Below are 11279 nucleotides of genomic sequence, written 5' to 3'. Positions count from 1 at the left end.
GGTCAGGTGGTCAGCACAGCGGGTTAAGCACAGGTGGCACAAAGCGCAAGGACCAATTTAAAGATCCTGGTTCGAGCCCCTGGCTCCCCACCTGCAGGGGACACCAGCTGTTTGAGCCCCTGGCTCCCCACCAGCTGATAGACACCAGCAGGTCTGCAGGTGTCTATCTTTCTCTGTTCCTCTGTCCTACCCAACAACAATGACAGCAGTGACAACAACAATCACAACAATGATAAAACAACAAGGGCAACAAAAGGGAAGAAACAGCCTCCAGGAGCAGTGGATTTGTGGTGACTGAGTCCTAGCGATAACCCTGGAGGCAAAATAAAATAAAATAAACAAACAAAAAGACTCAGTTTAGTTGGTGTAGTGCACCAAAGTAAAAGACTCTGGGGTGGGAAAAGTTCTTGGAAAAGGATGACAGAGGACATAGTGGGGGTTGTAAAAAAACAAAACAAAACTCAGTTTAGTGGGGGCTAGGTGGTGGCGCACCTGATTAAGAACACACACTATAGTGCTCAAGGACCCAGGTTCAAGCCCCTGGTCCCCACCTGCAGGGGGAAAAGTTTTATGAGTGGTGAAGCAGGTCTGCAGGTGTGTCTCTGTCTTGTTCCCTCTCTATCTCTCCCTCCCTTCTCAATTTCTGTCTCTAATAAAAAAAAAATAAAAAAGTCAGTCCAGAGCAGTGAAGCCCTGGAGATGACAATCCCACCACCACCACCACCAAATATATGGAGCTTTTTTTTTTTTTTTTAAATAAGGGAAAGGGGAAGCGGAAACAGAGTGTGGGGGGAGGTAGAGATTGTTTTACTGCTAATGAGGCTCCCACTGAAAGTGAGGACTAGGCACTTGAAGCTGAGTCCCTCCGCACGGTAGTGTATATGCTCTGGCAGGTGAGCCACCACTTGGCTCCTCCCTGTATCTTCCTTAAATCTTTTTTTTTGGCTAGAGACAGCCAGAAATCAAGAGGGAAAGGAGGGGGTGATAAGAGAGGGAGACAGAGACACCTGCAACACTGCTTCACCTTTCGCAAAGATTTCCCCCTGCTGGTGGGACTGGGGGCTCTAACCCCCAGGTCTTTGCACATTGTAATATGTGAACCACCACCCGGCCTCCCTTCTTCCCGTACTTCTATTCCCTGGTAGAACTCCAGATAATTCTGTTTCTTACCATCTTCCATTTTATAGTGAAAGTGGGACTAGAAAATCTGGGACTTTATATTGCTTTACTTGATGAACTGGAAAATAGTAAAATATCAAGAACCTTAGATTAGAATAACCAGTGGTGGGGGCTATACATTATGAGCTCTCATCTTTGGCACAGTTACTGTTTACATGAACAGTGTTCTGCCTTTACCTGGGTCAGGGGTTAAGGCAATAGCTTTATTTTTTGCCATCAGAGTTGCTGTTAACAGAATGTTGTTACTCATTGGTACTTCACCCCTTCAGGCTGACTTTTCCAGATAGACAGACAGACAGCACAGAAACCAAAGCTTCTTTCAGTGGGGTGAGGTCAGACAAACCTGGGCCATTTGCATGACCAAGTAAACACATTATCTGAGTGAGCTACCTTGCCAGCCTAGCTTAGGGTGAGAGAGAAGAGACAGGGAGGGAGGGGAGGAGGAGAAACACCACAGCACTGCTACACTCTCTAAAGACATGGAGGTTTCTCTGTGCTGGTGCTCCTATGTAGTGGCTAGGGGCTCCACACTGGGTATTGCCACATGGTGAAATATATGATTTAACCCTAAATTTCATCTGCTATATATATTTTTTAAATTTATTCCCTTTTGTTGCCCTTGTCATCTTATTGTTATAGTTATTATTGTTGTTGGATAGGACAGAGAGAAATGGAGAGAGGAGGGGAAGACAGAGAAGGGGAGAGAAAGACAGACACCTGCTTCACTACCTGTGAAGCGACTCCCCTGCAAGTGGGGAGCCGGGGGTTCAAACCGGGATCCTTACGCTGGCCTTTGTGCTTTGCGCCACCTGCGCTTAACCTACTGCACTGCCTGACTCCCTCATCTGCTATATTCTTACCTTTAGGTTCCTGATTATTAAACAGTTTGTTCTGCTTTATCTTAATGGTTTTCAACCACCAAGTTGCAGATGCTACCATGATGCTAATCTGACTTCCCTGGGCAGTCACCAATGTGTTCTGAAACCCTACATTCCCAGAGCCCTGCTCCACTAGGGAAAGACAGAAACAGGTTGGGGGTATGGATCAACCTGTCAACATGGAGAAGCAATTACAGAAGCCAGACCTTTCACCTTCTGTACCCCATAAAGATCTTTGGTCCAGACTCCCAGGGAGATAAAGAATAAGGATACTTTTAATGGGGGCAGACGGATACAGAACTCTGGTGGTGGGAATTGTATGTAATTGTACCCCTCGTCTGACAATCTTGTCAAACATAATTAAATCACTACAAAAACAATACATGCTTTATCAGGTGAGTTATCTTCTGGCCCTACAATAAATAGCTTCTGAGATTGAAAACATGTATGGGAAAAAATTAAAGCCTCATTTTGGGGGCTGAGTGCACACATTACAGTGCACAAAGATGTACGTTTAAGATCCTGGTCCCCACCTCCAGAGGTGTCTTCATGTGTGGTGAAGCAATTCTGCAGGTCTCTCTCTGTATCCCTTCCTCCCTTTTGATTTCTGTTCTTATCTAGTAAATAAAGAAAAGTTATTTAAAAAATCTATTTATAGGTGGGAGTTGGGTGGTGGCGCAGCGGGTTAAGCGCCCGTGGCGCAAAGCTCAAGGACCGACGTAAGGATCCCGGTTCGAGTCCCTGACTCCCCACCTGCAGGGGAGTCGCTTCACAGGCGGTGAAGCAGGTCTGCAGGTGTCTGTCTTTCTCTCCCCCTCCTCTCTCTATTTCTCTCTGTCCTATCCAACAATAACGACATCAATAATCACAACAATGTTAAACAGCAAGGGCAACAAAAGGGAAAATAAATAAAATAAAATCTATTTATTGGATAGAAACAGCCAGAAATAGAAAGGGAGGGAGGTAGATAGAGAGACACCTACAACACTGCTTTACCACTCAAAGCTCTGCAGGTGGGGACCTGGGGCTTGAACCTGGGTCCTTGTGCATTGGTATCCTGTGTGCTCAAGCAGGTGCGCCAAAACTTGAAAAAACTTAAAAAATCCAAGAAAAAAACTTAAATCCATTTTTTTCTGATTTCAATTTTCTATTCCTATTTACTGTTTACACAAGTTTCATATTACACACAAAGACAGAGACAACCCAAAGCACCCCTCTGATACTTGTGGTACTGGGAGTCAAACCAGGAACCTCAGAACCATTTCCCTAGCCACTAACATCCACTACACCCACTGGGTCCCCTCATCCTTTTACCATTTTCTCCTCTCTAACAGTTTTGGATCTGTAGTCAGAACTTCAGGGTCTACTTTCATTTTCATAAGCACTACTGATATTCAAGGCTTCCTCATTAAGTAATGTGCATACTTAGTAGGTATCAAGTTTGTTGAATGAATCTGCTTATGTGTATTTACATAATGAAAACAGTCAATTCCCCCAAATCAGGGGGGAAAAAGGTCCATTAACTTTTCTTTGTAGTGTACTTTATGTGTACACGATTTCATTGCTCAGGGCCAGTTTTTTAAAAAAATTTTTTATTTAAGAAAGGATTAATGAACAAAACCATAAGGTAGGAGGGGTACAACTCCACACAATTCCCACCACCCAATCTCCATAACCCACCCCCTCCCATGATAGCTTTCCCATTCTCTAGCCCTCTGGGAGCATGGACCCAGGGTCATTGAGGGTTACAGAAGGTAGAAGGTCTGGCTTCTGTAATTGCTTCCCTGCTGAACATGGGCATTGACTGGTCGGTCCATACTCCCAGTCTGCCTCTCTCTTTCCCTAGTAAGGTGTGTCTCTGGGGAAGCCTCCAGGGTCATCACTGGGGGTAAGTGCCTGTACTACGAATCCACTGCTCCTGTGGCCATTTTCAATTTTTTTTTTTTTGGGTAGGGCAGAGAGAAGAGAGAAATTGAGAGGGGAGGGGAAGATAGAGAGGGGGGAAGAGAAGACACCTGCAGACCTGCTACACTGCAGAAGTGATCCTTCTGCAGGTGGGGCTAGGGGCTTGAACCAGGATCCTTGTGCTTCATACTGTTTGCACTTACCGGCGTGCCACCACCAGATCCCCAAGAGTAATGGTTCTTTAGTCAATAAAAGGGAAAGTTTCACACTCTGGTGTCAGGTTTTATTGAGAATTTATTATTATTATAATTATTTTGAGAGAGACAGAGTGAAAGAGAACACAGCACTGAGGATTCCTTCAAAGAGGTGGAGGTTGGATTCAGACAATTCCTTCGAAGAGGTGGAGGTAACCTGCATGGCAAAGCAGCACACTATCCAAGTGAGAGGTTCGCTGACCCTGGTGCCAGGTCTTAATCACACCACCACCCACCTGGAATTTCTTCCTCAACTGTAATCCCTTTGGGCTGCCAAGGACAAAAGGCAGACAGAAAGGAGAGGGGAGGGTCAAGTTCCATCACCAATCTTTGTCCAGAGTAGCACACTTTTATTTATCTAATATACTGGACTCCAATATTTCGGAGTTTTATTTCACATGAAAATAGGGTTATTTGCTTAAAGAAAAAAAAGTCTGGAAACCACTGGATTAGACTCTAAAGTTTGAAAAAGCTTTCAAGTTGTATATATTTAAATCACAGTGTCTTTGATAATAGGTTTTCAATACATTTTTGGCAAGTTTCTGGGAAGATTTAAAAACACAATAAATATTCTTAAAAGATCAAATTGAAAATATAAGAAGTAAATGTCTCAAAACTTTGCAATTCCAGAACATAAGTTATATAGAAAACAGGATATTTAAATGAAACAGATGACACATATTTTTCAAATGTCACATTTAATGTTTTCACCACTGTACTTCAAATCTACATTGTACAAAGTGACCAGTAAGTGTGCCATGGTAATTGACCAACCTCTGAGATTGTACCTTTCACACCAGTGTCTTCTTGGGCTCTTTTGATACTAAATACGTTTTTCATTCAAGTGAATTGAAATGCTTCAGTTGGGTTGATTCTCAGGAGCCTCATAAAAAAAAAAAAAACAAAGATATTGCACCATCTTTGTTTAGTAATTCAATGTTTGTTTCGTTCACAGCAAATAATTACTTCATTGAAGTTAAAACTTCCAAACATAACTTATTAATAGTCTTCAAATTCAGTTCAGATCACTCAAGATGAAAATACTCTGCTAAATACAGATAACTTACAATAACTTTAACAGTTACTTGTCCATAACACACACCAAGGTTTTTTCCTAGACCAATTTTAAGACGATCCATTAGTATTCCTTGTACAGGTGAAAAACGATCTTCAATTTTCTTGTCTTTTTATTTTTAATATAAAAGTTGGAAGGGACATTCAAGTTTCAAGTCTCCACATTGAACTTAAAAAAAAAAAATAGTCATCATCAGCATGTGGAGATAAACAAGCCAAGTTGTATAACTCCAGGAGGTAGAGGCCTTCAATTTGTATTCATATATACATATGCACAGAAGAATTCAGTGTTCCAACAGAAAAAAAGAATTTGTCAAAAAGTAATAAGTTATTTACTACTGTGACATTTCAAGACTCCCACAGCTTTGCCTAAGGACACAAACACATTTGACATAATTCCCTATGTGCCTTTTTTTTGTGTGTGGCTTTAAATTTTTTAAAAATTTGTTATTGTCTTTTATTTATTTTTTTTACTGTCCAGTGCAGGAAAAGTCTCACAAAATTTCACAGACCTAAAATGTGCAAGCTAGTTCTCTCTCTATACAACAATGTTGGGATTCTTTTGAAATTAGCCCAGAAATTAATTATTTACACACATGAAAGATGCATGCTTGGGGGTTCTTTTATGTAAGAAAGAGCAGAAAAACTTCTAATAAAAATAGATTAAATATATATATATATATATATATTTATACTGGGTAAGGAAAACAAAGGTTTAGTCTCTCCTAATCACAAACTCATTCTCTCTACCCACAACATTGGATTTAGACAGCACACATCACTGTCACGGCTCTAAAGAGAAGCTAATTATTGGGCTGGATCTTTAGGTGGCATGCCCCTCCCCCACCCCATCCCACAGGTGCAGCCACGATCAGCTTAAGTGGCTCCATGATTGGTCGCAGGCAAGTTTTCTAGATTCTTTAGTTTTTAGAAAACCCCTAATCATTAGGAATGGCTCAAATATCAAAATGTATGACGTGTGTGTGTGTGTGTGTGTGTGTGTGTGTGTGTGCACATGAACAATCTCACTTCATTTTAATAAAGAAAAACAAAACAAAATTAAAACACAAAACCCCCAACTCTCAAATTTGGTTCAATTCTCTTTTGTTCTGAGGTGAGCCTTAACAGCTGCACAAAATTCATAAAACATGTGCAACTCTGGGTGTAAAATATTTTTCTTCTAAAAGCACAACCACTTTACAAGATTAAAAGTCTAGTAACATTTCTAAATATTATTCATATCATACAAGTAGTGGTTGTTAATTTAAAACTTCATTAGTAAAATTACAGTACAAGCATGATTAACCTCCAGAATTGCAAATCCCAGACTCCAGTGGAAAGCTACATTACATCTTCAGTAGTACATTATCTTCCACCGTCACTCCCACACCAGAGGAGATGGGGGCATCTCAGACGGCTGAGCAACAGTGGAACTGGAAGAAAATGGAGACAGGGTTAGGTCAGTTGTGACAATACATTGGACGAGTCATTACTGCCTGTTTTCATCTCTTCCTTTGAAAAAATCATTTCAAGGCTGGAAGTCAATAAACACTATCCTAGTTATTCTCAATACATTTTTAGTACTGGAGCTAAAAAAAAAAAAGAAAAAAATGTTAATTCCAGTGTATTTTTATTGTTTCTTTTAACTTCTGTAGAGTTACACTTGTTTCATATTATTCATGAATCTCTCTCTCTCTTTTAAAGATTTTATTTGTTTATTTTTGAGAAAGATAGGAGGAGAGAGAGAAAGAACCAACATCACTCTGGTACATGTGCAGCCGGGGATTGAACTCAGGACCTCATTCATGCTTGAGAGTCTAAAGCCTTATCACTGCACCAACTCACAGACCACATGAATCTCTATAGTGAGAAAATATGGTACAGTTGCTAATAAGGGTGTTTGAAAACAGTATGTCATTTACCATGGAACTGTACTCCAGAAACAACTGCCTTGCAAAACATTTCCCCAATAAAATAAAATATGTAAAAGAAAAGAAAAGACGGGGCCCAGAAGATATACTGTTGGACTCTTAGGCATGAGGTCTCTAATTCAATTCCCGGCACTGCAAATGTCAGAGTAGTATTCTGGTTCTCTAAGTCTTTCCTTTCTCTTCTTTTTTTTTTTTCAAAAGGCTTTGGAAAGTATTAAAAATAGCGTAAGAATCCCGGTTTGAGCCCCTAGCTCCCCACCTGCAGGGGAGTCGATTCAGAAGCAGGTCTGCAGGTGTCTATCTTTCTCTCCCTAACTGTCTTCCCCTCCTCTCTCCATTTCTCTCTGTCCTATCCAACAACAACGACATCATCAACAATAGCAATAATAACTACAACAATAAAACAACAAGGTAACAAAAGGGAATACATAAATATTAAAAAAAATAAAGTGTTAAAAACAGAACAACAGGGCTTGGGAGATAGCACAACAGCTATGCAAAAGACATTCATGCCTGAGGCTCTAAGGTCCCTGGTTCAATTCTCAGCACAATAGTTAAGTTAGAGGTGAGAAGTGTTCTGGTGCTTCTTTCATTCTCTGTCAGTAAAAATAAATGAAATATTAAAGGAGAAAAACAAAACAACAAATAAACATCTCCCCCAAATACATCATTTACCAGTTATGTGACACTAAACAAATTTAATAGAATAGGAAAAATGCTGTCCACTCTATGGGCTATTGTGTGAATACATGAGATAATGTATATAACATGCTTTCCAGAGTGGCTACTTGATAATATAAATGGTAGCTATTATAAATCTTTATAATTAATCAGCTTTTAAAGGATATAGAATTATCTACCTTTTTTATTTTTATTATTTTTTAACAGTTATTTATTTATTTCCATTTGTTGCCCTTGGTTTTTTTTTTTTAATTGTTGTAGTTATTGTTGTTGTCGTTGTTGGATAGGACAGAGAGAAATGGAGAGAGGAGGGGAAGACAGAGAGGGGGAGAGAAAGACAGACACCTGCAGACCTGCTTCACCGCCTGTGAAGCGACTCCCCTGCAGGTGGGGAGCCGGGGACTCAAACCGGGATCCTTCCGTCAGTCTTTTGTGTTTTGCGCCACCTGCACTTAACCTGTTGTGCTACCACCTGACTCCCCCTATTTTTATTTTTAAAAATGCTATTTAGGTGGTTCAGGAGGTGGCACAGTGGATAAAGCATTGGACTCTCAAGCAGGAGGTCCCAAGTTTAATCCCTGGCAGCATATGTACCAGAGTGATGTCTGGTTCTCTCTCTCTTCCTATCTTTCTCATTAATAAATAAATAAATAAAATCTTTAAAAAAAAGAATTTATAAAAAGAATTATTTTGGGGGGGAGTCGGGCTGTAGCACAGCGGGCTAAGCGCAGGTGGCGCAAAGCACAAGGACCGGCATAAGGATCCCAGTTCGAACCCCGGCTCCCCACCTACAGGGGAGTCGCTTCACAGGCGGTGAAGCAGGTCTGCAGGTGTCTATCTTTCTCTCCTCCTCTCTGTCTTCCCCTCCTCTCTCCATTTCTCTCTGTCCTATCCAACAACGACGACAACAACAATAATAACTACAACAATAAAACAACAAAGGCAACAAAAGGGAATAAATAAATAAATAAAAAAAAATATTTTGGGGGGGCCCAGGAAGTAGTGCAGCGGGTTAAGTGCACTTGGTGCAAAGCACAAGGACTGATGTAATGATCCTAGTTCGAGCCCCTGGCTCCCCACCTGCAGGGGAGTCACTCACAGGAGGTGAAGCAGGTCTGCAGGTGTCTATCTTTCTCTCTCCCTCTCTGTCTTCCCCCGTCCTCTCTCGATTTCTCTCTCTCTCTGTCCTATCCAACAACAATGACAGCAATAACAACAACAATAGACAATAAGGGCAACAAAAGGGAAAAATAGCCTCCAGGAGCAGTGAATTCATAGTGCAGGCACCTAGCCCCAGCAATCACCCTGGAGGCAAAAAAAAAAAAAAAATTAGGAGGCCGGATGGTGGAGCACCCAGGTAAGTGTACATATTACTATATGCATGGACCTGGGCTCAAGCCTGCAGGTCTCTCTCTCCACCCCCCTTCTCTATCTCCTCCTCCCATCTCATTTTTTTTCTGTCCTACCCAATAAAATTGAAAGGAAAAAAAAAAAAGGAAAAATGGCCACCAAGAATGGTGGGTTTGTAGTGCTAGCACTAAGGCACATTATAAACCTGGTGGCAAAACAAAATGAAACAAACACACAAATTATTCTGGATAAAGACAGAGAAACTGAGAGGGAAATGGGAGACAAAAGGAGACACATGGGGCTGGGTTGTGGTGCACCTGGTTGAGTGCAGATGTCACAATGAGCAAGGGCCTGGGTTCAAGTCCCCAGTCCCCACCTGCAGGGTAATAGCTTCAAGAGTGGTGAAGCAGGGCTACAGATGTCTCTCTTCCTCCTTATCTCCTCATTCCTCTCAATTTATGGCTGTCTATCCAATAAACAAAGATGAGAGAGTGAGAGTGAGCCAGAGAGAGACAGCGGGAGAGAGAGAGAGACAGAGAGAGAGAGAGAGAGAGCGGGAGAGAGAGACAGAGAGACAGAGAGAGAGAGAGAGAGAGAGAGGGAGAGAGAGAGAGAGAGAGACACCTGCAGCTTGGCTTCACTTCTAGTGAAGTTTCCCCCCTGCAGGTGGGGATTGGAGTCCTGTGCCACCACCTGATGCCAGAATTATCTATTTAAAACAGTGATTTTAAATGAAGATCTCTTTTGAATGAGCTCACATTTTTTAAATCTGTTCATATCAGTTATTTCACATCTAATGTTGCCAACCAAACTATAAACTTGAGGGGGTAACAAGTTTGCTTTCCCAGAGTCCAGGATAATGAATGATTTTGGTGATGCCCAAAAAGGTGTTTTTCACAGGTGCACTGCAGCTGGGGCCTATTTACTTCTATGTCCTCTCCATCTCCATCATTCCCCCTAATTTCTTATATCAGTAGAATTTCATTCATTATCATGGACTCTTAAAATATCTGATAATGAGCCAGGCCCCCACAGCATTGCAGGGAGCTTTCGTACTGAGGTTTCTTCTCTGGTTCTCTTGTTATCTGACAAAAGTGGCCCAGAGCAGTGAGGCCCCAGAGTTGAAAACAAAACAAAACAAAATAAAACAAAAGCCAAATTGATAGAGTCGCTGATTATATTTTTAAAAATGTAATAATGTAATTAAGTGAGGGGAAAAGGAAAGAGAAGCAAGGAGAAGAGGGAGAATGGGAGGTTGGGAAGAAAGGAGAAAGGGAGTAACATTTCAGATTCAAATCTACTCCTCTTAGTCCTGCTTTGTGATACCAATTAGATTCTATTCACATTTTCCTTTGCCACCTGGCATGATATTAACCTTTGCCAACAGAGGGTGCTAGAAGGCCCTAGCACAGGACCCTAGCATCAAGAAGCAGTTTCTCGTACTGCTTTTGCAGGGTATTTATTTATTTATTTTTGTCTCCAGGGTTATTGCTGGGGCTCGGTGCCTGCACCATGAATTCACTGCTCCTGGAGGCCATCTTTTTCTTCTTCTTCTTTTTTTTTTTTTTTAAATTTTCCCTTTTGTTGTCCTTGTTTTTTATTGTTGTTGTAGTTATTGTTGTTGTTACTGATGTTGTCATTGTTGGATAGGACAGAGAGAAATGGAGAGAGGAGGGGGAGACAGAGAGGGGGGATAGAAAGACACCTGCTTCACCACCTGAAGTTGTGAAGCAACTACCCTGCAGGTGGGGAGCCGGGGGCTCGAACCGGGATCCTTACGCTGGTTCTTTTTCTTTTCTCATTTCTCTATCAAATAAAAGAGACAGAAAGACAGACAGACAGATGACAGAAATAGAGAGGAAGAAAAGAGATGGACAGGAAAAGAGACACCTGCAACATTGTTCCACCATTTGTGAAATCTGACCCCCCCCCATAGGGGCTTGAACTTCGGTCCTTGTACATGGTGATGTGTGTGCTCTTATCAGAGGCACCGCTGACTAGTGTCTGTTGAGTTCTGTTCTGAAGAA

General features: G+C 41.5%; 1 protein-coding gene across 1 annotated transcript in view; it reads right to left on the bottom strand.

Moving 5' to 3' along the window:
* Positions 1 to 4897: 4897 nt before the first annotated feature.
* The window catches only part of NLK (nemo like kinase), a 152317-nt gene continuing 145935 nt past the window's right edge, over positions 4898 to 11279 (bottom strand). The window contains exon 11 of the mRNA XM_007530723.3: positions 4898 to 6723. Within this exon, the coding sequence (XP_007530785.1) occupies positions 6669 to 6723 (55 nt within the window). The 3' untranslated portion in view covers positions 4898 to 6668. The remainder of the gene's footprint in view (positions 6724 to 11279) is intronic.

Source organism: Erinaceus europaeus, chromosome 12, assembly GCF_950295315.1.
Source record: "Erinaceus europaeus chromosome 12, mEriEur2.1, whole genome shotgun sequence".
NCBI lineage: Eukaryota > Metazoa > Chordata > Mammalia > Eulipotyphla > Erinaceidae > Erinaceus > Erinaceus europaeus.
Note: the sequence above shows the minus strand (reverse complement) of the source record. Positions and strands in the feature narration are given on the sequence as shown.